At 51.6% G+C, this 27896-nt stretch overlaps 2 protein-coding genes across 5 annotated transcripts in view; one reads left to right on the top strand and one right to left on the bottom strand.

The window, feature by feature from the left end:
- The window catches only part of LOC100600175 (coronin-7), a 61523-nt gene extending 52915 nt beyond the window's left edge, over nucleotides 1-8608 (bottom strand). Inside the window, exons 1-4 of the mRNA XM_030799120.1 lie at nucleotides 8403-8608; nucleotides 5253-5349; nucleotides 4311-4385; nucleotides 187-257 (exon numbers count right to left, since the gene is read on the bottom strand). Of these exons, the coding sequence (XP_030654980.1) occupies nucleotides 187-257; nucleotides 4311-4385; nucleotides 5253-5349; nucleotides 8403-8462 (303 nt within the window). The 5' untranslated portion in view covers nucleotides 8463-8608. The remainder of the gene's footprint in view (nucleotides 1-186; nucleotides 258-4310; nucleotides 4386-5252; nucleotides 5350-8402) is intronic.
- Nucleotides 8609-20559: 11951 nt separating this feature from the next.
- The window catches only part of DNAJA3 (DnaJ heat shock protein family (Hsp40) member A3), a 33520-nt gene continuing 26183 nt past the window's right edge, over nucleotides 20560-27896 (top strand). For 3 of the 4 annotated variants that reach the window (XM_030798835.1, XM_030798833.1, XM_030798834.1), the window contains exon 1: nucleotides 20560-20846. In XM_030798835.1, the coding sequence (XP_030654695.1) occupies nucleotides 20636-20846 (211 nt within the window). In that variant the 5' untranslated portion in view covers nucleotides 20560-20635. The remainder of the gene's footprint in view (nucleotides 20847-27896) is intronic. The other variant, XM_030798836.1, reaches the window with a different exon arrangement.

Here is a 27896-nt window from a genome sequence, read left to right as displayed (position 1 = left end):
ACGGCTCCAAGCAAGCCCTTGGGAGCCGGTGTGGGACCAGGAATTCAGAGCAGCCCCGCAGCCCTGGGGTGTGGGGCGGGGCTGGACTGGAAGGCAGCAGAGCCCTGTGGGGATGGCGCTGGGGCTCAGAAGGCCCTGGACTACGGGCTGGGACATAAAGCAGCTCTTCCAACTGGCTCCACTCACCGTCCTGTCAGCCGAGCCTGTGGCCAGGAGGAAGTCATCAAAGGGCGAGAAGTCCAAGTCGGTGACTAGGTCTGTGGGAGAGGAATGGCTGAATCCACCGGAATGTCCTGTTTCCAACCCAGTATGAAGCAATGCCCAGGGCTTCCAAGGTGACACTTTTGTGTGCACACAGAAACAGGCTGCAAGTCTACAAGGCCCCTCTGGACACCATGGGGGCAAACGCCACAGGCCCCTCCTGTGACATATGTCCCCGAGGGCCCTGCTGACCCAGGGTGGCCAAAGGCTGTGGCATCAGGAGGTTGGCAGGAAATGGGCAGAAAGCCTCTTGAGTCACCAGGCACCTGCAGGAACGCAGCCGCCCAGCCCGACCCCTCCTAGGGCAGCACAGCCCGCTGCTCCTTCAGTTGTGGAAGGTCCCCTGGAGTCAACTAATAAATTGCTTTTTGGTTAAGCAAGCCGGAGTTGGCTTTAGTTTTCTGCAACCAAAGAACCTGAATGGTGGCCAGGCATGGTGGCTCACGCCTGTAATACCAACACTTTGGGAAGCCAAGGCGGGCAGATCACTTGGGCTCAAGAGTTCAAGACCAGCCTGGGCAACACGGTGAAACCCCGTCTCTACAAAAAATATAAAAATTAGCTGGGCATGGTGGCGTGCACTTATAGTCCCAGCTACTCAGGAGGTTGAGGCAGGAGAATTGCTTGAACTCAGGAGGCAGAAGCTGGAGTGAGCGGAGATCACACCACTGCATTCCAGCCTGGGCGACAGAGCCAGACCTTGTCTCAAAAATTAAATAAATAAGAACTCGAACGGCTCAGTTCCAGAGGTGGGGAGGGGTAGGTGGGGTGCACAGAGTGAGCCAGACCCCAGAGGGAAATGCAGTGGGTGGTTGGGGAGGTAGAGACTAGGCATGGAGGGTGGCGGGGGTTCAGGGTGTGAACAGGACGAGAGGCATCACCAGAGCTGGGAGCACAGCGACCACCCGCTGCTATCTGCCTCCCAACAGGGCTGAGCAGGACTGTCTTCCTCCCGGCTGCAGGAGACAGGGAAAAGACAGGACGGACGTGCACAGGCACATCTTGGGATAGCCCTGGCCTGGAATCCCAGCTGGCAGGACCACAACAGTCCTGGGCCTAAAGCCACAGAACCCCTGCTGCCCTCACTCTGGGGTGTGCTTGCTGGGCCCTGCAGGGCAAAGCAGGTCCCTGGGCAGGTGTAGCAACTGGCACAGGTGGGCTGGCATCTCAGGCGTAAATGAGATGTGATGACATAATTAAGCAATCTGAGTGTTCAGCGTGTGCCGGCACCACAGGTGCCCAGGGGTTGACATGCAGGGACCTCACTGAATCCTCATAAGGATGCGGCAGCATCCCCTACTGGAGGATGACGACACCAAAACCCAGATAGGGTGACTAATTGCCTCAAGTCACGCAGCTAAGAGACAGGGCTGGCTTCAGAACCTGTGCTGCTCAGCACGACATGCTGCTGCCTTTCCCCACTGGAGCGGGCCCCAGCTGCCACCCCGCAGCCTGGACAGAAGTTGCTCACCCTCTGACCCCCTGGCCGCTGGGCGGAAGGGCAAGAGTGGCCCTGAGCTGAGAGGCTGAAGGGGCCCCTGTAGGCAGGGCAGCAGCCAGAGCCCGGCCTGGCCATTTCTCCCGACACCGGCACCTCTGAGGCAGAAGGGCACCTGGTGCCTCTAGTGCAGGTTCCGGGGCTGCTGGAGCTCACCTTCCCATGAGCAGTTTCCTGGCAGGGCTGCTTGTACAGGCGAGGCTCTGAATAGTTGCAGCCACAGTGAGGCTATGGACTTGCCTACAGGACCCTGGTCCAGCTTCTACTTGGACAGCCCTAGCAGCAGAGGACTCACCACCTTGCAAGCATCACCAACTTGGGCTAAAAAGCATCAAAAAATCAAACATGAAGCCAGGCACACTGGCTCATGCCTATAATCTCAGCACTTTGGGGGGCCAAGGTGGGAAGATCACTTGAGGCTAGGAGTTCAGGACCAGCCTGGGCAACACAGCAAAACCCCATCTCCACAAAACATCAAAAAATCAGCTGGGCATGGTGGTGTGTGCCTACAGTCCCAGCTACTAGGGAGGCTGAGGATAGAGGATCCCTTGAGCCCAGGAGTTTGAGACTGCAGTGAACTATGATTGCACCACCACACTCCAGCCTGGACGACAGAGAGAGAGACCCTGTGTCTAAAAAGACAAACCCAAACACAGGCTCCTATAAACCTGGGTTCTGATTCTGGCCCTGCTATAACAATGGGTAAGTTCCTAACCTTGCAGGAATCTCAGTTTTCATAGCTATAAAATGGGTTGTTTTAAAAGCTGCTTCAAAGAGATCTGAGATTAGATGAGAACAGACTTGTTATACAAGCTGCCACACAGATGTATCTCTAAAACAACATGCTACGTGAAAGATGCCAGATTCCAAAGATCGTCTATTGTGTGATTCTGTTTACGTGAGATGCGCAAAAGAGGCCACTCTATAGAGGAGAGGCCAGTAAACGTCTCCTGCAAATGGCAAGGCGGTAAATATTCTAGGATTTCAGGGCTCAACAGTCTCGGTCACAACTCAACTCTGCAGTTGTTGCAAGAAAGCAGCCACAGACTATACATCAATGAATGGGCGTGGCAGTATTTCAATAAAACTATTTACAAAAACAGGCAGCCAGCTGGATCTGGCCATGACAGTAGTTTGCAGACCTCCGCCACAGAGGCAGGAAGCAGATCAGCTGTTGCCTGAGGCTGTGGTATTCGAGGTGGAAATGGATTAACTGCAAAGGGACATGCGGGATCTTTTGGGGATGATGGAAACGTTCTAAAACTGGATCGCAGTGCACATGACTCGGTCACTTTAATAAGAATCATCAGGCTCTTTACTTAAAACAGGTAATCTGACCAGGCCCCAAAACTTTGGGAGGCCAAGGCGGGAGGATATCTCGAGGCCAGGAGTTCAAGACCAGGCTGGGCAACATAGCAAGACTCCATTTTACAAAAAAATTTTAAAAATTAGCGGGAGGGGTGGTGGCATACACCTGTGGTCCTGACAACTTGGGAGGCTGAGATGGGAGGATTGCTTGAGCCCAGGAGGTCAAGGCTACAGTGAGCCATGATTATGCTACTGCACTCCAGTCTGAGTGACAGAGCAAGACCCTGTTACAAAAACAAACAAAAAACGGGTAACATTGGCTGGGCCTGGTGGATCACACCTGTAATGCCAGTACTTTGGGAGGTTGACTTGGGAGGATTGCTTGAGCCCAGGAGTTTGATACCAGCCTGGGCAATATAGCAAGACCTCGTCTCTATATACTTTTTAAAAATTTTTTTTAAAAAGTTTAGATGAGAAAACTCAGCTAACGTACTTAGTACACGGAGCACTCTCCATAAATCTTTACTGTTGTTATTAACCACCGTCATTACCATCATCAGAACCCCTCCACGACCCTGCACACCCAGCCTGAGGACCAGGCATCAACCGCCTTCCCTCACCCGAAGGCCTCCAAACAAGCAGCCAGAAATGCAGGCCAGAGAGACTGGGCCCACGGCCGCTGCAGCTGGACAGTGAGAGGCGAGGCCAGCTGGGCTGCTCTGCCTCCATCTGAGGCGAGCAAACTGTTCCCTCAAGGCGGGCAGCCTGCCAGGCAGGCTGCTGGGCGCCCCCAGAAGCAGCTGCGGCACACAAAAGGTCTCTTTGTGAGGGCCCATCTCCACCCCTGCAGCCCAACACAGCCACCAACTCCTTGGAGGGCCCCGAGCGACTGGGCTGGGGAGGATGCCTGGTGGAGAGGGGGCTCCAGGAGAAGATGGAGGGCTCAGAGCCATCCAACGCGGAGTCCTCGGCAGGGACAGGGAGCCAGCATCGCCTGGCCACTGCACACCCTGCTCCATCCAGCTCACAAATGGAGCACACAGCTTCCCTCCTCTCTGCCCAGGCCGGAATTCTACACCAGAAGGAAGCCTTCTGAGGCCCACTGTCTCTCAGAGAGTGCACAGACAGGGTGTCAGGAGGGACCCGGCAAGCCACGGGGCAGTGGGACCAGGTGAGGATGATCTGGCCCTGGAGAGGGAGGTGCAAGTTTCAGGCTTCAACTGCTAGTCAGACACCCACTCACCTGAATGGCAGCCCAGGTGGGCCACGCGTCGCTTGTCCTCTCCTTGGCCTTGCAGAGGCACAATGCCCAGTACACCTGTTAAACAAACACGGAGGCTCTGACTTCAGGCCCCACACGGCCACCCACCTCCTTGCCCAGGGATCCCAGAGTAGATGAAACCCAGCAGCTCACCAGAGCCTCCACCAATCACAAGATCATATCCTCTGCACGTAGCAATGGCCTATGGGTAGGTTCTGGCCCCATGCATGAGCCATCCATGCCTCGGATGGATACAGAAGACATTAGGCGAGAGGTCCTCTCTTTTTCACAGGGGTTGTACAAAAGGGGCGTGGGGCTTTCGTATGGGGCTTGCGGCTACCATCTGCCACTTTTCCCACCTTTGCTTGAGAAAGAAGCCAACACCCAAGGTGGCAGAGCTGAGAGACCCAGAGAGGTCACGGCCAACAGTACATGTGAGCCTTTGGGTACCGATCTGCCTGAAGCCCCTGACCTCTTAGTTAGGCTGAAACCTTATCCATTTTTTGCTTAAGCCAGCTTGAGGGTCTGAGTTACCAGTAGCAATCAAGAGAGTGCCAACCAACACATGGGCTTTTCAAGCCTTTATGTTCCTACTGTCCCCAGCCATCCAGGTCCCGAAGATGAGGAGCAGGGAGCACGGGGGGACAGCTGGAAATACAAGCGTCAGTCCCCTCCCAGCCCTCCTGGCCATGCTCTTGCCTGTGGTTTGTACACACACATGCCCTAATCAAAAGCAATCAGATGACTGCACCTGGACCAGTTTGTAGAGGTCTAAGGCCTGGCATGGGGCTCACCTCTGAGCCCCCCAAGGCAGTTCTGTTCCAAGTCTCCAAATACACCAAGCCTGCCCCTGCTCCCCACCCCATCTATGGTGACGATGACCGAATACGTGAGCAAATCTCCACACTCAGGGCGACTCCCTACCTGGATGGTCGGAGTTGAATGCAATCAAGCTGCAGCTTGATTTGATGTGGTTCCTGCATGAAGGGGCAGTTCCTGCTCGAATGTCACTGATCCAGGCCTGAAAATCAGGAGTAAAGAAGTATGTGATGAGAGCCAGGGTTCCACCTCCACGCATGCCTAAAGCAAGAGGTGGGGCATAATCTGGGGAACTCTAGCTCAAAGCTGCACCATTTGAGATGCATTCTTTTATTTACTTTTTTTTTCTTTTTGAGACAGGGTCTCACTCTGTCACCCAGGCTGGAGTGCAGTGGCGCGATCTCAGATCACTGCAATCTCTGCCTCCTGCGTTCAAGTGATCCTCCTGCCTCAGCCTCCTGAGTAGATGGGATTACAGGCACCCACCACCAAGCCCAGCTAATTTTTGTATTTTTAGTAGAGATGGGGTTTCACCACGTTGGCCAGGCTGGTCTCGAACTCCTGGCCTCAAGTGATCTGCCCACCTTGGTCTCCCAAAGTGCTAGGATTACAGGCGTGAGCCACTGCGCCCAGCCGTGTTGTATTACTTCAGATCACACTCTGTCCCCACTCACGAAGTCCCTTAGAAAATGCAAAATGTGGGCCAGGTGCGATGGCTCATGACTGTAATCCCAGCACTTTGGGAGGCTGAGGCAGGCAGATCATCCTGAGGTCAGAAGTTCGAGACCAGCCTGGCCAACATGGCAAAACCCTATCTCTACTAAAAATACAAAAATTAGCCAGGCATGGTGGCGGGCACCTACAATTCCAGCTACTCAGGAGGTTGAGGGAGGAGAATGACTTGAACCTGGGAGGCAGAAGTTGCAGTGAGCTGAGATCACGCCACTGCACTCCTGCCTGGGCAACAGAGCGAGACTCCGTCTCAAAAAAAAAAAAAAAGAAAATGCAAAATGTGGCCAGGTCTCCTCCAAGTACCCGGAGAAAAACACTCAAGCTCCGAGAGGGGAACCACCAAGGCCTGGCCTCATCAGGACACACCTCTCCACAAAGTCTTATAAGTGAGTGAAAGAAACACCCCCGCCCAAGGAGAGGCAGAGGAGAATGTTTCTGAAACTAAGATTCGCAAGGTTCACACATTTTCTCTGTTGTCAAACCACCGCTCAGCACTCCTTCCTGCCCTCGATGACGGAACACCCATGTTTTCCACTCCACCCACCCATAGCACCCCGGAAACCACCTCCACCACCTGAAGTTTCTATATCAATGTTCACCTGCCATGGTTAGTGCATCAGTCCCACCCTATTATTTATCCCTCCTGATTCGTATTTACTGTATAAACACAGTGACTGCAAATATCTCTGAAAAGAACAGATCACCTGTTCTCCCACCTCCCTAACATAAACTGTTTTAAGTACTCCCTACAGTCTGTAGTTCCATGCCTATCTGTTTATGTTGCTGGACTAAGGCCCACACAGAAGCAAGAATTAGGGCCCCTCAAGTATTCTCCAGACCCCTCCAAGCAGTACTTAACTGCACTCAGAGCCACTGGCTGTCTTGATGCAAACCTAGGTACCTCCTCCTAACTTTTCTTGTTTGTTTGTTTGTTTTTCTTTTTTTGAGACAGTGTCTCACTCTATTGCCCAGGCCGGTGTGTAGCGGCACAATCTCGGCTCACTGCAACCTCCACTTCCTGGGCTCAAGAGATCCTCCAACCTCAGCCTCCCAAGTAGCTGGGACCACAGGAGTGAGCCACCACACCTGGCTAATTTTTTTTTCTTTAACTTGTTGTTCAGAGGGGTTTCGCCACATTGCCCAGGCTGGTCTCGAACTCCTCAGCTCAAAGCAGTCCACCCAAAGTACTGGGATTACCGTGAGTCATGGTGTCCAGCCCCTCCCCCTAACTTTTCAATGGCTCTGCACTGCATTCAGAATAAAGCTCAGCTTCTTCTGGTGGCCCTTGGGTTCTGCAGGACCACTCTGGACTCATCTGTCACCATGCTGCTCCGGCCATCCCCTCCATCCACTCATGCTCACTTTCCATTTCTCCACCAGACTGTTTCTCAATTCTCACCCTTCTGGCCTCAGCTGAAACGCCATCTACTCCAGGCAGCCTTTCCTGACCATCCTACTGAGACTGGCCCCCTCCATTCTCCATCCCAGCCCCTCATGTGTGTTCTTCAATGTCCTTATGAAAACCTCTAGTGCTCTCGTTTGTCTGCTTGCTGTCTCCCTCATGAGGCTACAAGTGCCACAGGGGGAGGAAAATGCCATTGTGTTCACCGCGATGTCTCCAGCAGCTTAGCACAGCATAAAGTGGAAGCAGAGGAAATCTTGTCCAGACTACAGAAACGGAGCCTCTACCCAGACTGCCCTGACTTGCTTTGGGACCCTGATGGGGTCACTTGATGTTAATTCCTAGGCCCAGTTATCGGAGGACGCTCCCAGGCCTTACAAATAACACGGAAAGCGGAAGAGTAGAGCTGACATCGTCTCCAAGGCACACCCCTCATCAGTCCTCCTGCCGTTTCGGGGGTCCGAAGGGTCTCCCGGCACGTGGCTCAGCAATTGTTTGGGGCTCCACCTGCTCAGGCTTCCCCAGGCCCCACCCAGCCGTGGCAGCATCACCGAGATAAAGGAAGAGCTTGCACCAGCAGCAAGAGGAGGAAGCACCGGCGGAAACCCGAGGGAGGGACGCGTGCGGCCGAGGGGCTCCCTCCCCACCACTGACACACTCTGGCTCGCCAGGGCCAGAGGAGAGAGGGGCGTCTCCCCACAGCCCAGCCCGCGGCAGGGGCGACCTGCGGCGGCATGGAGGAGGAGCCAGGGGCCGGCAGCGCCCTGAGCCCCGGCTCCCGGCGAGGCCGACCGGAAGCTGGGAAGGCAGGCGGCCTCGCAGGCCTGTGCCCCGGCTAGGAGGGCTGCGCCGCCTCGGGGGTCTCGGGGAGAGGTGGGCGAGGGGGGCAGACCGCCAGGGTCACCAAGCGCCAGAGCGAGTCACGGGAGTACCGGACTCTGCCCTCCGGCGGCGACGAAACGGCCCGGACGCCGGGGTTCTGGCCTGAAGGGGGTTCCCCGGGGATGGAGGTCTCGGGGGTCCAGGCGGCCCTGGGGGGTACCCGTGTGGGGTCCGGGCAGGGAGAGGGGCAGCCGGACGGGGCCCGAGGCGACAGCGCCCGGTCCTCGGGCCGGACTCACCTCGCGGCGGGGCGGCCGAGCCTCCGTGTGCCGGAACTTGGACACCCTGAAACGGCTCATGGCGACGGGGACGGCGGCGGACGCGGCTTCGAGGACCCCGGGCGTCGGGTCTCAGGTGCACGATAAGCAACCGCGACTCCCGCTGCCTCGGCCCCACCCGGGACCTAATGCCGCGGTCACGCCCCCGGCACGCCCCACTGCCAATCGCAGCCGTCTCCGGCCCGCTGGCCACGCCCCCGACCCCCTCTCCTTTCGCGCGCGCACCACTGGCCCCGCCTCCCGGCCAATCCCGGTACGGCCGCCCCGCGAGACCACGCCCTGATATAGAGGGGACGGACAGGCGCTGGTGGGAGGTCACGTGGGGCGCAGCTGTCCGCCCACGTCCCCTGAGGTGCTTGCTTGCGTGGGGTCTGGGCTGCAGCGTTCGCGATTTTGTTTGTAGGATTTGCTGTGGAGTCTTTGCGGTGTACCTAGCACGCCTTCCAGCACTATCTACCTCTTCCCGTAGAGAGGGGCGAAATTAGCCCCATTTCAGAGACAGGAAACCCCCTGCTAAAGGAGAGTGTAAGCTGTTGGTCCCCAAGTCACACCAATGGTAAGAGGCAGAGGGGGAACAGGGGCCCAGGTCTAAAGCAAATACCTGTCCTCCGGGCCTACTCAAAAGCCTCTGCATCCGGCCAGGCGCTCTGCATCCGGCCAGGCGCGGTAGCTCAGGTCTGTAATCCCGGACTTCGGGAGACTGAGGCAGGAGGATCCCTTGAGCCCAAGAGGTCGAGGCTGCAGTTATCTGTGATCGTGCCACTGCACTCCAACCTGGGGGACAGAAAGAGACCCTGTCTCTTAAAAAAATAATAATAGCTTGTAATTTTTCTTTAGTATTTATTTATTTGACACGGAGTCCCTCTCTGTCACCCAGGCTGAAGTGCAGTGGCGCGATCTCGGCTCACTGCACCCTCTGCCTCGGGGGTTCAAGCAATTCTCTTGCCTCAGCCTCCCGAATAACTGGGATCACAGGCGCCTGCCACCGCGCCCAGCTGATTTTTGTAGTTTTAGTAAGAGACAGGGTTTCACCATGTTGGTCAGGCTGGTCTCGAACTCCTGACCTCGTGATCCTCCCGCCTCGGCCTCCCAAAGTGCTGGGATTACAGGTGTGAGCCAATGCACCCAGCCATTTTTTTTTTTTTTTTTTTAGTAGAGACAAGATTTCACCATGTCGGCCAGGCTGTTCTCAAACTCCTGACCTCAGGTGATCCACCTGCCTTGGCCTCCCAAAGTGCTGGGATTACAGGGGTGAGCCACAGTGCCCAGCCAAAAAAATGTTTTCAATATGCATTTTAATGAATAGTCAGTTCGGGGACAGATAACTAGATCTAAGGAGTTTGTTGACATTGAAGCCGGCCTCATTTATCCCTCTCCCACTGAAACTCTGATTTGTGGAAATCACTGATTTCCCAGAAGATTAAGTGACAGCAGGTTGGAAACTTCTTTCATTGGCATGACAGTGAAAAATTGGGACGCATCGTGAGACTCTTCCAGGCTTTTCTGCAAGGTTTTTGCCCTCTTCTTCATCACGAAGCCCTTTTTCTTTCTGCTAATGTTACTTCCTTCAGTTGCATGAATTGTTTTTGAGTTTTCCAGAATGAGGGCCTCATTACAATGAACTCTCAAATTCTTGTTTGTTATTAATTATTCTTGAAAACAGGACTTGTGAAATCCAAATCACCAATGCCAGGCAGCAGACTAACCAGACATCATTGTTTTGCTGGAATTTGACCTGCCATTTGACGGACAGCCATTCAGGGTAGAGAGGTGTCTTCTAGTATCCTTAAGACAAAAAGTGGAGTTGTCTGCATTACTAGGAGTATAAAGAAACAAAGCTGATTATTCAAAGGTTCATGGGACTGGGAGGAATATCGGAGGCCCTCCCAGTTCAACTTTGCAATTCAGAAAGTTATTTATTCTGCTTAAGTTTGTGGCAGCCGGCATACTCTGAACTCTCATGAAATCACTCTCTTCAGCCAGAAAGGATCTGAGAACATGTGAGACAAATGGTCACTCTCTGGACTCCGGCCATTATTATTTATTTTTTTGAGACGAAGTTTCGCTCTTGTCACCCAGGATGGAGTGCAATGGCGGCAATCTCGGCTCACTGCAACCTCCGCCTCCCGGGTTTAAGCGATTCTCCTGCCTCAGCCTCCCGAGTAGCTGGGATTACAGGAATGGGCCACCACGCCTGGCTAATTTTTTTATTTTTAGTAGAAACAGGGTTTTACCAGCCAGGCGCAGTGGCTCACACGTGTAATCCCAGCACTTTGGGAGGACGAGGCCGGTGGATGATGAGGTCAGGAAATCAAGACCATCCTGGCCAACATGGTGAAACCTCATCTCTACTAAAACACACACACACACACACACACACACACACACACACACACTTAGCCAGGCGTGGTAGCACATGCCTGTAGTCCCAGCTACTTGGGAGGTTGAGGCAGGGGAATCGCTTGAACCTGGGAGGCGGAGGTTGCAGTGAGCCAAGATGGCGCCATTACACTCCAGCCTGGTAACACAGCAAGACTCCATCTCAAAAAAATAAACAAACAAAACGGGGTTTCACCACATTGGCCAAGCTGGTCTTGAACTGCCTGGCCTCCCAAAGTGATCCGCCTGCCTTGGCCTCCCAAAGTGCTAGGATTACAGGTGTGAGCCACCGTGCCCAGACTTTTTTTCCTTTAAAATAGAGATTCTTGCATTTCTTTTTTTTTTTTTTTTTTTTGAGACGGAGTCTTTCTCTGTCCCCCAGGCTGGAGTGCAATGGCACGATCTCGGCTCACTGCAAGCTCTGCCTCCTGGGTTCACACCATTCTCCTGCCTCAGCCTCCCGAGTAGCTGGGACTACAGGCGCCCACCAACACGCCCGGCTAATTTTTTTTTGTATTTTTGGTAGAGACGGGGTTTCACCGTGTTAGCCAGGATGGTCTCGATCTCCTGACCTCGTGATCCGCCCACCTCGGCCTCCCAAAGTGCTGGGATTACAGGCTTGAGCCACCGCGCCCGGCCGAGATTCTTGCATTTCTTTTCTTTTCTTTTCTTTTTTTTTTTTTTGAAACAAGTTCTCACTCCATTGCCCTGATTGTACTGCTGCAGTGCAATCTTGACTCACCGCAACCTCTGTCTTCTGGGCTCAGGTGATTGAACCTCCCACCTCAGCCTCCTGGAACTACAGGTGCAAGCCAACACTCCCACCTAATTTTTTTATTTTTTAATTTTTAAAAATGTTCTGTAGAGATGAGGTCTAATTCTATCGCCCAGGCTGGTCTCGAACGAGACTCAAGCAATCCTCCCACTTGGCCTGCCAAAGTGTGGGGATTATAGGAATGAGCCAATGCACCCAGCTGATTCTTGCATTTCTAAGGTCTGAAAATCAATGCTTACATTTTATCTTAGTTTGGGCAGAAGTATATTTACTGTGAGCCAAAGTCACTTGTGGTTTATTGAAAAGGTTTTTGTTTGTTTGTTTTGACACAGAGTCTCACTCTGTTGCCCAGGCTGGAGTGTAGTGGTGTCATCTCAGCTCACTGCAACCTCACCTCCTGAGTTCAAGCAATTCTCCTGCCTCAGCCTCCCAAGCAGCTGGGATTACAGGCGTGCACCACTACTCCTAATTTTTGTATTTTTAGTAGAGATGGGGTTTTGCCATGTTGACCAGGCTGTTCTCAAACTCTTGACCTCAAGTGATCCACCTGCCTCAGCCTCCCAAAGTGCTGGGATTAGAGGCATAAGCCACTGCGCCCAGTCCAAAAAGGTTTTTAGAAAATCATCATGTTGGCCGGGCCCGGTGGCTCACGCCTGTAATCCCAGCACTTTGGGAGGCCAGGGTGGGTGGATCACGAGATCAGGAGTTCAAGACCAGCATGGCCGAGATGGTGAAACCCCGTCTCTCCTAAAAATACAAAAATTAGCTGGGCGTGGTGGTGGGTGCTTGTAATCCCAGCTACTTGGGAGGCTGAGGCAGAGAACTGCTTGAACCCAGGAGGCAGAGGTTGCAGTGAGCCGAGATCACGCCATTGCACTCCAGCTTGGGTGACGGGCGAGACTGTCTCAAAAAAAAAAGAAAAAAAGAAAATCATCAAGTGGCTAGGCACAGTGGCTCACGCCTGTAATCCCAGCACTTTGGGAGGCCGAGGTGGGTGGATCACCTGAGGTCAGGAGTTCAAGACCAGCCTGGCCACCATGGTGAAACCCCATCTCTACTAAAAATACAAAAATTAGCCAGGTGTGGTGGCAGGCGCCTATAATCCCAGCTACTCAGGAGGCTGAGGCAGGAGAATCACTTGAACCCGGGAGGCGGAGGTTGCAATGAGCCGAGATCAGGCCATTGCACTCCAGCCTGGGGGACAAAAGTGAGATTTTGTTTCAAAAAAATAATAATGAAAAAAGAGAATCATCAGGACAGTGGTCCCACTGGATCCTAGGCGACCGAGGCACAGCTCATCCCCTTTCATAGGGAACTGCACCTGCTACAGATATCACAGACCAGAACATCTGGACCACACACTGCTCACCCACTTGGAATTGTCCTATACTCCCTGTGAAGTAAAGAAAATGCTACACTTAGAGAAATCATGCCCCTGAAGAGCTGGGCTCAAGCTCTTCTGCCCTCTGTAAAAGAGCTCTGAGCTTACGTGGGAGAGTTGCAGCCATTGGCAGCCATGAACTTGGCCAGTCCCATTATACTTCAAATGATCAGTGGTTTCAGCAAGAAATCACGGAGACCATCTTGTCTCCCATTGCCTTCAGCCTAGCACTTCGGGGAGCACCATTAAACTCCTTCCGAGCTCTCACAGATATCTACAGCTCAGGAGATGGGGAAACGGCTTGGTGGAATTGCTGGTCTAGTGAAATGAAAGTATGGAGGGGGAAACGCTTACGACTTTGTGTTCCCTTTGCAAGTAACATTTGTTTCTCTTTTTTTTTTCTTTTGAGACAGAGTCTCTGTCACCAAGGCAGTGCAGTGGCGCGATCTCAGCTCACCGCAGCCTCTGTCTCCTGGATTCAAGCGATTCTCCTGCCTCAGCCTCTTGAGTAGCTGGCATTACAGGTGCATACCACCATGCCTGGGTAATTTTTATATTTTTCGTAGATATGGGATTTCGCCATCTTGCCCAGGCTGGTCTCAAACTCCTGAGCTCAGGCTATCTGCCCACCTCGGCCTCCCTAAGTGCTAGGATTACAAGCATGAGCCACTGCACCTGGCCGGTTTCTCCTTAAAGCTCACATTTTTGAGCTTCTGCCTGGAGAACACGGGGTCATATTCTGACTGGCACTGTGGATAGGTATAGCCTGTGGCTTCTGCAGTCTTTGGCAACAAGCCTGGGATGGATCCTTTTGTGTCCAGTTGCAGCAGAAGTCCTTGAAAGGCAGGGCGGCAGTTTGTACCCACAGTAGTAATAAATGCTTGCCCTGCCTCTCTTTTGTTGTGAAAAGCAAATGAAAATAAGCATGAGAAAGTACTTCAGAAACTCTCAAGAGCCATATGCCTGGGAGATACTGATCACAATGACGACTGATAGGCACGTGGTTTAAAGGAAAAAAAACACGGTTTTATTGTGAGAAGACCTGGGCTTGGGTCTTGATTCACTCACTTACTAGCTATGTGGCCTTGGACAAGTCTTTTCATCTTTCAGAGCTTATTTTATTGTTGTTTTTTTTCTTTGTGGGCAGGTTGGTGTCCATTTGTGAAAATGGGAATAGTCCTCCCACTACCTACCTCATAGGGTTGTGCTCATATCAAAATAGAAAACAAAGCCAGGGAACAGTGGCTCATGCCTGTAATCTCAGCACTTTGGGAGACTGAGGCGGGCAGATCACTTGAGGTCAGGAGTTCGAGACCAGCCTGGCCAACATGGCGAAACCCCATCTGTATCAAAAAATACACACAATTAGCCGGGTGCGGTGGCGCATGCCTGTAATCCCAGCTACTCAGGAGGCTGAGGCAGGAGAATCGCTTGAACCCAGGAGGTGGAGGTTGTGGTGAGTCAAGATTGCGCCATCGCACTCCAGCCTGGACAACAAGAGCAAAACACTGTGTCAAAAAAAAAAATAAAATAAAATAAAGTCTAACCAAAAAGAGACCAGGCATAGGCCTAGGCTGCTCTCAGCTGGGAGTCTTTCCCATGTTTTTCTTTCTTCTGTGTGGCAGATCCCAAGGACTTTGTCCTTTCTTTTGGTAATTACCATCATCCACTCCACTCCTTAAGAGTTCTCTGCTTCATAACAGAAAATGCTGGTTCCCCGACAATCAGCCTTCCTGCTATCCCTGAAAACCAGAACACACACACCATTTCAATGTAGACGATTTTTACTGTTCATCACTATGGGGAAATAGATGGGGGATAAACGAAAATACAAAAAAAAAAAAAAAAGGAGAAGTTACAACGGTGACAGTTTTCATATTACTGAGCTCTCCTCTAGTTCCTAACTCACTCTGAGGCAGTAAATCAAAGTCCTTTGGGCTCTTGTTCTCAGCTTCTATTCTTGAAAGTTGTTCTTCTCAACCAGCAACTTTTCCCCAACCCCCATTTCCCCTAAGTTTTGGGCTCCCTGTGAGTAAGTAACTCTGTCTGAGTTCTTAGTATCCTCAGTGTTTAGTAGAGCCTGGCACATGGGGCCAACACAGATTGAGCACTGGCTATGCATCAAGTACTATAGGAAGCCTTTACATAGTTATTTCACTCAGACGACCCTTTGAGGTCATTACTATTTTTTGTTTTGTTTCGTTTTGAGACAGAGTCTTGCTGTGTTGTGCAGGCTGGAATGCAGTGGCGTGATCTCAGCTCACTGCAACCTCCGCCTCCCAGGTTCAAGTGATTCTCCTGCCTCAGTCTCCCCAGTAACTGGGACTACAGGTGCGCGCCACCATGCCTGGTGAATTTTTTTTTTTTTTTTTTTGAGACAAAGTCTCACTCTGTTGCCCAGGCTGGAGTGCAGTGGTGCAATCTCAGCTCACTGCAGCCTCTGCCTCCTGGGTTCAAGTGATTCCCGTGCCTCAGCCTCCCAAGTAGCTGGGATTATAGGCACGTGCTGCTATGCCTGGCTCATTTTTGTATTTCTGTAGCGACAGAGTTTCACCAAGTGGCCCAGGCTGGTCTTGAACTCCTGACCTCAGGTGATCCACCTGCCTTGGCCTCCCAAAGTGCTAGGATTACAGGCATGAGCCACCACGCCCAGCAATTTTTGTACTTTTTAGTAGAGACGGGGTTTCACCATGTTGGCCAGGCTGCTCTTGAACCTCAGGTGATCCCCCCACCTCGGCCTCCCAAAGTGCTGGGATTACAGGCGTGAGCCACCATGCCTGGCCGAGGTCATTACTATTAAGTCCTCATGGCTGGGCGCGATGGCTCACGCTTGTAATCGCAGCACTTTGGGAGGCCAAGGCAGGCGGATCACGAGGTCAGGAGATCGAGACCACGGTGAAACCCCGTCTCTACTAAAAATACAAAAAAATTAGCCGGGTGTGGTGGCGGACACCTGTAGTCCCAGCTACTCAGAAAGGCTGAGGCAGGAGAATGGCGTGAACCCAGGAGGCGGAGCTTGCAATGAGCCGAGATTGCGCCACTGCACTCCAGCCTGGGCAACAGAGCGAGACTCCATCTCAAAAAAAAAAAAAGTCCTCATTTATTTATTTGACATATGGTCTCCATTTGTCACCCAGGCTGGAGTACGGTGGCACAATCATGGCCCACTGCAGCCTTAGCCTCCCAGGCTCAAGCAATCCTCCCACCTCAGCCTCTCAAAATGCTGGGATTACAGGTGTGAGCCACCATGCCCGGCCTATGTCCCCATTCTAGAGAAAAGGAAACAGAAGAGCAGAGTAAAGTAAGTTGCCCAAGGACGCACACATGGTAAGTGGCACAGCTAGAATTCAATCCCAGGCAGTCTGACTCCAGAGCTATACTCTTTTTTTTTTTTTGAGAAAGTGTCTTGCTCTGTTGCTCAGACTGCAATGCAGTGGCACTATCATAGCTCACTGTAGCCTTGAACTCCTGGACTGAAGTGGTCCGCCCACCTCGGCCTCCCAAATAACTGGGACCACAAGCATGCGCCACCATGCCCGGCCAATTAAAAAAATTTTTTTTGTAAAGATGAGGTCTTGCTATGTTGCCAAGGCTGGTCTTGAACTCCTGGGCCCAAGTGATCCTCCTGCCTCGGCCTCCCAAGGTGCAGGGATTGACAGGCATGAGCCACCATGCCTGGCACAGAACCCATACTCTTTTTCTCTTTGTTTTTGAGACAGATTCTCACTCTGTCGCCCAGGCTGGAGTGCAGTGGCGCAATCTTGGCTCACTGCAAACTCCATCTCCTGGATTCAAGCAATTCTCCTGCCTCAGCCTCCCGAGTAGCTGGGATTATAGGCGCCCGCCATCATGCCCAGCTAACTGTCATATTTTCAGTAGAGACGAGGTTTCGCCATTTGGCCAGGCTAGTCTCCAACACTTGACCTCAGGTGATCCGCCTGCCTCAGCCTCCCAAAATGCTAAGATTACAGGTGTGAGCCACCACGCCTGGCCACAGAACCCATACTCTTTCTTTTTTTTTTTTTTTTTTTTGAGACGGAGTCTCACTCTGTGGCCCAGGCTGGAGTGCAGTGGTGCAATCTCGGCTCACTGCAAGCTCTGCCTCCCGGGTTCACGCCATTCTCCTGCCTCAACCTCCCAAGTAGCTGGGACTACAGGCGCCCGCCACCAGGCCAGGCTAATTTTTTTGTATTTTTTTAGTAGAGACGAGGTTTCACCATGTTAGCCAGGATAGTCTCAATCTCCTGACCTCATGATCCACCCGCCTCGGCCTCCCAAAGTGCTGGGATTACAGGCGTAAGCCACCGCGCCCGGCCAGAACCCATACTCTTTCTTTGTTTGAGACGGAGTTTTGATCTTGTTGCCCAGGCTGGAGTGCAGTGGCGCGATCTTGGCTCACTGCAACCTCTGCCTCCTGTGTTCAAGCAATTCTCCTGCCTCAGCCTCCCAAGTAGCTGGAAATAAAGGCACGTGCCACCATGCCTCGCTAATTTTTGTATTTTTAGTAGAGACGGGGTTTAACTATGTTGGCCAGACTGGTCTTGAACTCTTGACGTCGTGATCCACCCTCCTCGGCCTCCCAGAGCGCTGGGATTACAGGCATGAGCCACCGCGCCCAGTCAGAACCCATATCTTTTTTTTTTTTTGAGACAAAGTCTCACCCTGTTGCCCAGGCTGGAGTGCAGTGGCACTATCTCAGCTCACTGCAACCTCCGCCTCCCGGGTTCAAGCAATTCTCCTGCCTCGGCCTCCCGAGTAGCTGGGATTACAGGTGCCTGCCACCATTCCCAGCTAATTTTTGTATTTTTAGTAGAGAAAGGGTTTCATCGTGTTGGCCAGGCTGGTCTTGAACTCCTGACCTCAGGTGATCCGCCCACCTCAGCCTCCCAGAGTGCTGGGATTACAGGTGTGAGCCATTGCGTCCGGCCCACTATGATCACTATGCTGGTCATTTAAGTATTTGCTGAATGTATTAAAGGCACTCTTGCTCACCTCCCAACACCCTTGTTCATCTCAGTCCTCTCCATTCCATAGCCCAAACTCTCTTCAACGATTACTTGCAATTTACAATAGCTTGGTCACTGTTCTTCAAAGGACTGGTGGTTTTATTTATTTATTAACTTATTTATTATATATATATATTTTTTGAGAGGGAGTTTCACTCTTGTTGCCCAGGCTGGAGTGCAATGGCGCGATCTCGGCTCACCGCAACCTCTGCCTCCTGGGTTCAAGCGATTCTCCTGCCTCAGCTTCCCGAGTAGCTGGGATTACAGGCATGTACCACCACACCTCGTTAATTTTGCATTTTTAGTAGAGACGGGGTTTCTCCGTGTTGGTCAGGCTAGTCTCAAACTGCTGACTTCAGGTGATCCGCCTGCCTAAGCCTCCCAGAGTGCTGGGATTACAGGCGTGAGCCACCTCGCCTGGCAGGACTGGTGGTTTTTAATCTTCGAGTCTCAATGCCTGTGGAGAATTTGACTGACGAAAGCTATGGGTATCTACCCAAATTAACATCTACATACACAAAAATTTGGTGTACAATGCTAGGAGTAGGGCGGAGGGGGAGTATCACAGATTCCCAGGCTTTGGGGATGGGGGCGAAGATTTATGAGCACAGATTGTTTTAAACCCAACGAAGAATCCTCAGGTTTTTTTCCTACTGCTTGAGGTGGTTATGATGGTGGGAGGGTGAAAATTGAAAGTCCTTTGCAAGACTAACCACCTCAGGTCTCCCTTCTTACCCTCATCTCATCACATACTTTTTTCTTTTCTTTTTTTTTTTTTTGAGACGGAGTTTCGCTCTTGTTGCCCAGGCTGGAGGGCAATGGCGCGATCTCGGCTCACAGCAACCTCCACCTCCCGGGTTCAAGCCATTCTCCTGCCTCAGCCTCCGGAGTAGCTGGGATTACAGGCATGCGCCACCACGCCCGGCTAATTTTGTATTTTTAGTAGAGACGGGGTTTCTCTATGTTGGTGAGGCTGGTCTCGAACTCCGGACCTTAGGTGATCCGCCCGCCTCGGCCTCCCAAAGTGCTGGGATTATAGGTGTGAGCCACCGCGCCCCGCCACTTTTTTTTTTTTTTTTTTGAGATGGAGTTTCTCTCTTTCGCCCAGGCTGGAGTGCAGCGGCGCGATCTTGGCTCACCGCAACCTCCACCTCCTGGGTTCAAGCGAGTCTCCTGCCTCAGCCTCCCGAGTAGCTGGGACTACAGGTGCGTGCTACCATGCCTGGCTAATTTTTGTATTTTTAGTAGAGACGGGGTTTCACTATGTTGGCCAGGCTGGTCTCACACTCCTGACCTCGTGATCCGCCATCTCGGCCTCCCAAAGTGCTGGGATTACAGGCGTGAGTCACCGCGACCAGCCTCATCACATACTCTTAAATTTAGGGCTTAAGCAAAGAACGCAAACACTTTCATATCTTAGACATGTTTCTGAAGTTCAGGCTACTTGGAATACTCCATCCCTACCTGACACACTTTTCATCGATGTTCAATTGGAATCTTACCTCTTAGAAGCCCTGACATTCCAAACTTCCTCTCCCCATTTTAGAATTGGAATCTTCACCTTGTGTGCCGGTAACAGTGCTTATTCCTGTGATAGCATTTAACATTGTTAGTTGCTAAGGAGCATCTCTCGAGTCATTGTTTGCTCCTCCCCAGCAGGGATGGTGTATCATGCATCATTGTATCCCTGATATTCTAGAACATGCATGACACACAGTAGGCGCTCACAAGTTTTACTAATTTAGTTTTTGGGCAGCACGGCTCTCATTCTGAACCAGCAAGTTCACTGCAGGTTTGGAGAAGGCTAACACGCTTAAGCAGAGAGCTGAGGTCGGCGCGGTGGCTCTCGCCTGTAATCCCAGCACTTTGGGAGGCCGAGGCGGGTGCATCACGAGGTCAGGAGTTCAAGACCCAGCCTGACCAAGATGGTGAAATCTCATCTCTACTAAAAATACAAAATAATTAGCCGGGCGTGGTGGCACGCGCTTGTAATCTCTGCTACTCGGGAGCCTGAGGCAGAGAATTGCTTGAACCTGGGAGGAAGAGGTTGCAGTGAGTCGAGATCGCGCCACTGCACTGCAGCTCGGCGACAGAGCGAGACTGTCAAAAAAAAAAAAAAAAAAAAAAGGAGAGAACGGAGTCTTGTTAGAGAAGGCGGGTGGGGAATCAGCCTAAGAGAAAGTGAGACTGCAGCCAAGATTTGGAGGTAGCGGTGAAGATTTACTAGAAGCGCGCGAAGACGGCATGAGTAAAACTCACGCAATTCGTCGTAAGTCTCAGGGTCAGCAGGAGGGAACCACGCTCTACGTGCTGGGAGCGGCGCGACGGAAGGCCGCGTTGTATGCCGGGACTTGTAGTCTCGCCCTTAGCCAGAACCCTCGGACCTATTAAGTTCGGCTACATTCAACTACGTCCTTACACCGAAAAGGTACACTCATTGGTTGTCTAGCACAGAATAACGAGGTTCTGCAGGGCAAGTCTACCAAACCACACTCTTCAGAGCAAAGGCGATGGCTACCCGGAAGGCGCGTTGGATGCGGCTACACGTACGGTGCGGCTGCGCACGCCCGACGCATGCGCCTCTACGCGCACCCGCCGTTCCCGCGAGGCCACCTAGAGCCGGGCGGCGCAGGCGCAGTGTCCCCGGGCCAAGATGGCTGCGCGGCGCTCCCCACGCTGGTTGCTGGTGGCTGTGGGGACCCCGCGGCTGCCGGCTGCATCGGGGAGAGGGGCCCGGTCGCCCAGGGAGGGCGTGGTGGGGGCATGGCTGAGCCGCAAGCTGAGCGTCCCCGCCTTTGCATCTTCCCTGACCCCTCGCGGCCCCCGAGCGCTGCTGACATTGAGACCTGGTGTCAGCCTCACAGGTGAGGGCAGGTTCCAACTCCCGAGTGGCGGTTTCAGGGCCTAGAAAGGAGTGAGTCTCCTCGCTGTGGCTACGGCTGCAGGGGTAGTGGGGTGGAGGGTGTCTTCCGACCCGGATGCACAACTGCCGGAGATACAGACAGGCAGGTGGTGGGGAGGCCCCAGAGGCTACTCAGCCGTCCAGGAAGGGAGAGAAGCGTGGAGCCCCCGGCGGCGGTGATGAAACGCCCAGTAGATTGTGAACTTTCAGCTCTTTGTCAACATTTCTGGAGGCCGCTGCTCCCTCGTCCTCTTCCTTTCCCATCTCTCCACCTTCTAGCCCGTAGCGGAACGGAAGAGCTAACTGCCATTCGGAGAGGCCTAGGTACTTTTTGTTACAACAACCATGCAAGATGCCTGTCGTCATCCCCATTTTAAAGAATGAGAAACTGAGATTCAACAGAGGAATCGACCAGCCCAAGGTCATGAAGTTAGACTAGAAGAGTTGTCTCAAACCCAAAGCTGTCATGTCATAGTTTACCCTCTTTCTACCACGTGGTGCTAATTGAAGGGCACAGTTAACAATCTTTTTAGAAGTCTTTAGTTGGTGATTGTAATAATAACACAGTCAGACATTTTTGAGCACTTACTGTTGGCCAGGCATGGTTTTCCCCTTATATCACATTTCCACGTGATAGGCACTGTTATTCTGTTTTATAAAGATACTGAGGCTTAGATGTTAAACCACTTATAAATGTCACAGAGGTGGAAGCTTGATTTCATTGCTTGAGATGACACTGAATTTTACATTAAGCCTTGAAGTGCTTAGTCATGTTTTCTTTTATTTTCTTAATTTTTTTTTGTTTGTTTGTTTTTTGAGACTAAGTCTTGCTCTGTTGCCCAGGCTCGAGTGCAGTGGCTCAATCTCGACTCACTGCAACCTCCGCCTCCTGGGTTCAAGAGATTATCCTGCCTCAGCCTCCCAACGAGCTGGGACTACAGGCACGCGCCACCACGCCTATCCAATTTTCGTATCTGTAATAGAGACGGGATTTTGCTATGTTGGCCAGGCTGGTCTCAGACTCCTGACCTCAGGTGATCCGCCCCCCCTTGGCTTCCCATAGTGCTGGGATTACAGGCGTGAACCACCGTGCCCTGCTTAGCCTTGTTTTCTTATGCTGTGAGTTTTGTGCTGTATGTTGTACGTACCTGAATTGTGCTAGTTTTGTGTCCTCTAGAATTTGTGCAAATGATATTTAAGCTATCTATAAATTTGTAAAGATTAATTAAAGGGCCCTGACAAGATAATTTATACGAAGTAACTTCCTATTGCAGTCCAGTTTGTAATACATAGTTAACAGTCGTTAAAGTATCAGTGATTGTGGTTACTTCATGCAATGTAAAGAAAAGAGCCTGGGCTTCAGGGGTGAACTTCCCCAGTGTGTGTGAGCGGGGTGTATTATTTAATCCCTTTGAGCCTCTGTTTGAAAATTCATTCATTCACAGGTATTAATTGAGGGCAATTGTATGCCAGCCAGTGTTCTGGGCACTGAGGAGATGGCAGAGAACAAAGAGATTGGATGTGTGTTTGGTTAAGAGAATGATTGTTTATTTATTTATTTTTTAAGATAGGGCCTCCAGGGCTGGGCGTGGTGGTTTATGCCTGTAATCCCAGCACTTTGGGAGGCCGAGATGGGCGGATCACAAGGTCAGGAGATCGAGACCATCCTGGTTAACACGTGAAACCCCCATCTGTACTAAAAATACAAAAAATTAGCCGGGCGCGGTGGCGGGCGCCTGTAGTCCCACCTACTTGGGAGGCTGAGGCAGGAGAATGGCATGAACCCGGGAGGCGGAGCCAAGATCACGCCACTGCACTCCAGCCTGGGCGATAGAGCGAGACTCCGTCTCAAAAAAAAAAAAAAAAAAAAAAGACAGGGCCTCCTGTTGCCCAGACTGGTGCAGAGGCACAATTACAACGCAGTGCAATCTTGACCTCCCAGGTTCAATCGATCCTCCATCCTCAGCCTCCTGAGTAGCTGGGACTATAGGCATGCACCACCACACTCAGCTAGTTTTCTGTAGATGGGGTTTCACCATGTTACCCAGGCTGGGCTCAAGTGATTCGCTTGCTTCCGCTTCCCTAAGTGCTGGGATTACAGGCATCAGCCACTGCACCTGGCCAAGAGAATTAACTTTTTTTTTTTTTTTTTTTTTTTTGAGACGGAGTCTCGATCTGTCCCTCAGGCTGGAGTTCAGTGGCGCTATCTCAGCTCACTGCAAGCTCTACCTCCTGGGTTCACGCCATTCTCCTGCCTCAGCCTTCCGAGTAGCTGGGACTACAGGTGCCCGCCACCGTGCCCAGCTAATTTTTTGTATTTTTAGTAGAGATGGGGCAGGCGTGGTGGCTCACGCTTGTGATCCCAGCGTGTTGGGAGGCCGAGGCGGGCGGATCACGAGGTCAGGAGATTGAGACCACGGTGAAACCCCGTCTCTACTCAAAAGTACAAAAAATTAGCCGGGCGTGGTGATGGGCGCCTGTAGTCCTAGCTACTCGGAGAGGCTGAGGCAGGAGAATGGCGTGAACCCGGGAGGCGGAGCTTGCAGTGAGCCGAGATTGCGCCAGTGCACTCCAGCCTGGGTGACAGAGCAAGACTCCGTCTCAAAAAAAAAAAAAAAAAGTAGAGATGGGGTTTCACCGTGTTAGCCAAGATGGTGTCAATCTCCTGACCTTCTGATCCCCCCGCCTCGGCCTCCCAAAGTGCTGGGATTACAGGCTTGAGCCACCACGACCGGCCTTATTTTTATTTTTGAGATGGACTCTTGCTCTGTTGCCCAGGCCGAATTGCAGTGATGTGATCCTGGCTCACTGCAGCCTCTGCCTGCCGGATTCAAGCGATTCTCCTGCCTCAGCCTCCCGAATAGCTGGGATTACAGGTGGGTGCCACCGTGCCCGCTAACTTTTTTTTTTTTGAGATGGAGTCTTGCTCTGTCGCCCGGGCTGGAGTGCAGTGGTGTGATCTCAGGTCTCTGCAACCTCCGCCTCCCGGGTTCAAGCAATTCTCCTGCCTCAGCCTCCTGAGTAGCTGGGATTACAGGTGCCCACCACCATGCCTGGCTAATTTTTGTATTTTTAGTAGAGACGGGGTTTCACCATGTTGGCCAGGCTGGTCTTGAACTCCTGACCTCAGATGATTCGCCTGCCTTGGCCTCCCAAAGTGTTGGGATTACAGGTGTCAGCCATCATGCCCAGTCCGCTTTTATATTTTTAGTAGAGATGGGGTTTCACCATGTTGGCCAGGCTGGTCTTGAACTCCTGGCTTCAAGTGATCCCCCCACCTTGGCCTCCCAAAGTGCTGGAGTTACAGGCGTGAGCCACCAGGCCTGGCCCAAGAATGAATTTTTAAATTCTGTCCCTGCTTCTATATACCTCATGGAAGGAGCAGTTGTCTGTTCAGTATTCTTTCTAGGTTTCATCTGGATTATTTGGAGAGATGTCATGATGGATTTTTTTTGTTTATTTTTTTCTTAAACACATACATATTTTTTTTATTTTGTAGAGCCATGGTCCTACTACGTTGCCCAGGCTGGTTTCAAACTCCTGGCCTCAAATGACCCTTCCACCTTGGCCTCCCAAAGTGCTGGGGTTATAGGTGTGACCCACCATGCCAGGCTAGATTTTTCAACATGAGCAAAAGTGGCCATTTTTAGAGCTTGCTAACATTTTCTAATGTCAAGGTTGTTTTAAATAGAATCTGGCTGCATCTTTTTGTTCAAATATTAATTCCTTAGGTGACTTGTTTTATTAAGCCAAATTTGTTCATGTTCCAGCTGTACAAATTTGGGAGCATTTATTATTATTATGTATGTGAAAGAGAGAAACAGGCACTAAACACTAAGCTTTGTGTGAGGCTGTGACTAAGGAACTGCCGTTAGCGGTCTGGTTCCCCAAGTGAGCCCATAACCTGCCATGGGCAAGTTTTGTATCAGGTAGTGTACACAGGTGAGAGGTGGCATCCTTCAGGGTACATTCTGTTTTCACAGATAGAGTCAAGTGGTTGGGCGGGGTGGCTCACGACTGTAATTCCAGCGCTATGCTGGCGCTGAGGCAGGAGGATCACATGAGCCCAGCAGTTTCGGACCAGCCTGGGCAACATAGGCAGATCCCATCTCTACAAAAAGATTTTTTTTTTGTCTCCCCCCCCCGAGACGGAGTCTCGCTCTGTCGCCCAGGCTGGAGTGCAGTAGCGTGGTCTCAGCTCACTGCAAGCTCCGCCTCACGGGTTCAGGCCATTCTTCTGCCTCAGCCTCTGGAGTAGCCGGGACTACAGGCGCCTGCAACCACGCCCGGCTAATTTTTTGTATTTTTAGTAGAGGTGGGGTTTCACTGTGTTAGCCAGGAAGGTCTGGATTTCCTGATCTCGTGATCCGCCCGCCTCGGCCTCCCAAAGTGCTGGGATTACAGGTGTGAGCCACCGCGCCTGGCCAAGATTTTTTTTTTTTTTTTTTTTTTTTTTTTTTTTTTTGAGACGGAGTCTTGCTCTGTAGCCAGGCTGGAGTGCAGTGGTGTGATCTTAGCTCACCATGATCTCGGCTCACCGCAACCTCTGCCTCCTGGGTTCAAGCGATTCTCCTGCCTCAGTGTGCTGAGTAGCTGGGACTACAGGCACGTGCCACCACTCCCAGTTAATTTTTGTATTGTTAGTAGAGACTGGATTTCACCATGTTGGCCAGGGTGGTCTCGATCTCTTTACCTCGTGATCCACGCACCTCAGCCTCCCAAAGTGCTGGGATTACAGGTGTGAGTCACCGTGTCCGGCCTACAAAAAGATTTTTAAAAATTAGCTGACTGTGGCCGGACACGGTGGCTCACGCCTGTAATCCCAACACTTTGGGAGGCCTACCCAGGCGGATCACCTGAGGTCAGGAGTTTGAGACCAGCCTGATCAACATGGAGAAACCCCGTCTCTACAAAAGATACAAAATTAGCCAGGCCTGGTGGCGCATGCCTGTAAACCCAGGTACTCGGGAGGCTGGGGCAGGAGAATTGCTTGAATCTGAAAGTCGGATGTTGCCATGAGCCGAGATCGCACCATTGCACTCCAGCCTGATCAACAAGGGTGAAACTGTGTCTCAAAAAAAAAAAAAAATTAGCCAACTGTGGTGGCAACTGCCTATAGTCCCAGCTGCTCGGGAGGCTGAGGTGGGAGGATCACTTGAGCCCAGAAGGTTGATCCTGCAGTGAGCCATGATGTTGCCACTGCACTCCAGCCTGGGCGACAGAGTATGACTCTTTCTCTACCAAAAAATTAATAAATAAAGTCATTAACTGAGAAGCCATCTGGTGGCGAACCTCTGTAGTCCTATCTACTCAGGAGGTTGAGGTGGGAGGATTGCTGGAGTCCAGGAATTTGAATTTGGCCTAGGCAACATAATGAGACCCCTGTCTCTTAAAAAAAAAAAAAAAAAAATTTAAAAAGGTCATCGACTCAGTTTCCAAACACTAGTCTGTGATATTGTTTTAAATCTAGTTTCAAATCTAGTAGTAAGATGATGTAACAACACTTTAGATCTGACTTTTCTTCCAAGCAGAAAGAAAGCAGTTGTTGGTGGCCAGGCGTGGTGGCTCATGCCTGCAATCCCATTACTTTGGGAGGTGGATCGATCACCCGAGGTCAGGAGTTTGAGACCAGCCTGGCCAAGATGGCCAAAGCTTGTCTCTACTAAAAATAGAAAAAATTGGCCAGTCGTGGTGGCGGGTTCCTGTAATCCCAGCTACTCGGGAGGCTGAGGCAGAAGAATCGCTTGAACCCAGGAGGCAGAGGTTGCAGTGAGCCGAGATCGCGCCTTTGCACTCCAGCCTGGGCAACAAGAGCCAAACTCCCTGTCAAAAAAAAAAAAAAAGCAGTTGTTGGACAGTGGGTTTGGCCATTCTTGGAACGACTTGGAGGCTTATTTTATTCTGGGGAGTTCTAAAAAGGACAGGACATTTACTGGTCGTATCTGATAAATTGTCTATTAAATGAACTCTAATTATTGTTAATCATTGATGCGCTTTGGATAGTGTCAAAAGTCATCAGACTGGGGATGGTGGCTTATGCCTGTAATCCCGGCACTTTGGTAGGACGAGGCCAGCGGATCACTTGAGGTCAGGAGTTCGAGACCAGCCTGGCCAACGTGGTGAAACTTCTTACCTACTAAAAATACAAAAATTAACCAGGCGTGGTGGTGTGCGCCTATAGTCCTGGCTACCTGAGAGGCTAAAGCAGAAGAACCGCTTGAACCGGGGAGACGGAGGTTGCAGTGAACCGAGATCACACCACTGCGCTCCAGCCTGGGCGACAGAGTGAGACTCTGTCTCAAAAAAAAAGAAAAAACGAAGCCATCAATCTTGTAATTAAATGTGATTTGTCTTTATCCACATGCAGTTTTGTGCGTTACTATCTCTGTACTAACTCCAGTCCATGTTCTCTGCCCACAGTGTTGAAGCCACAGCTGCCACAGGTCACTACCAGCCTCAGCCTTCTAGCATTGGAAGGAGTGGTGACAGAGAGGCTGGACTGGGCCAGGGCAACCCCTTACTCCGAAATAAAAAGAGGGTTGAGTACAAGTTCAGTAATAGGCCAGCTCTAGTGTTTTCTCAAGTCTGACTGAAGAAACACAAAGTGGTCTTCTGACCCCTACTACTTCCAGTGTGCTTTTTGTATTCCGAGGGTATTGGGTGTGCCAAACACACGGATTTATTTCCTATTTCTAACTTTAAGTATCTTGACCATTCCTATTCATTCTCCTGTCTGATCATCCTTTACCTGGCTTCCTACTTGGATGTGCTCAACCAACCTCTGGTTGTGTTTTGTGCTCATTAACTTCGAGTAGTCTCCCAGGCTTCCTAGAGTTGTTTCTCTTTTTTTTTCAGATGGAGTCTTACTCTGTCGCTCAGGCTGGAGTGCAATGGCGTGATCTTGGCTCACTGCAACCTCAGCCTCCCAGGTTCAAACAATTCTCATGCCTCAGCCTCCCAAGTAGCTGGGATTACAGGCGTGCGCCACCATGACTAGCTAATTTTTGTATTT

The sequence above is a fragment of the Nomascus leucogenys genome, chromosome 18 (genome assembly GCF_006542625.1).
Source record: "Nomascus leucogenys isolate Asia chromosome 18, Asia_NLE_v1, whole genome shotgun sequence".
Classification (NCBI taxonomy): Eukaryota; Metazoa; Chordata; class Mammalia; order Primates; family Hylobatidae; genus Nomascus; species Nomascus leucogenys.
Note: the sequence above shows the minus strand (reverse complement) of the source record. Positions and strands in the feature narration are given on the sequence as shown.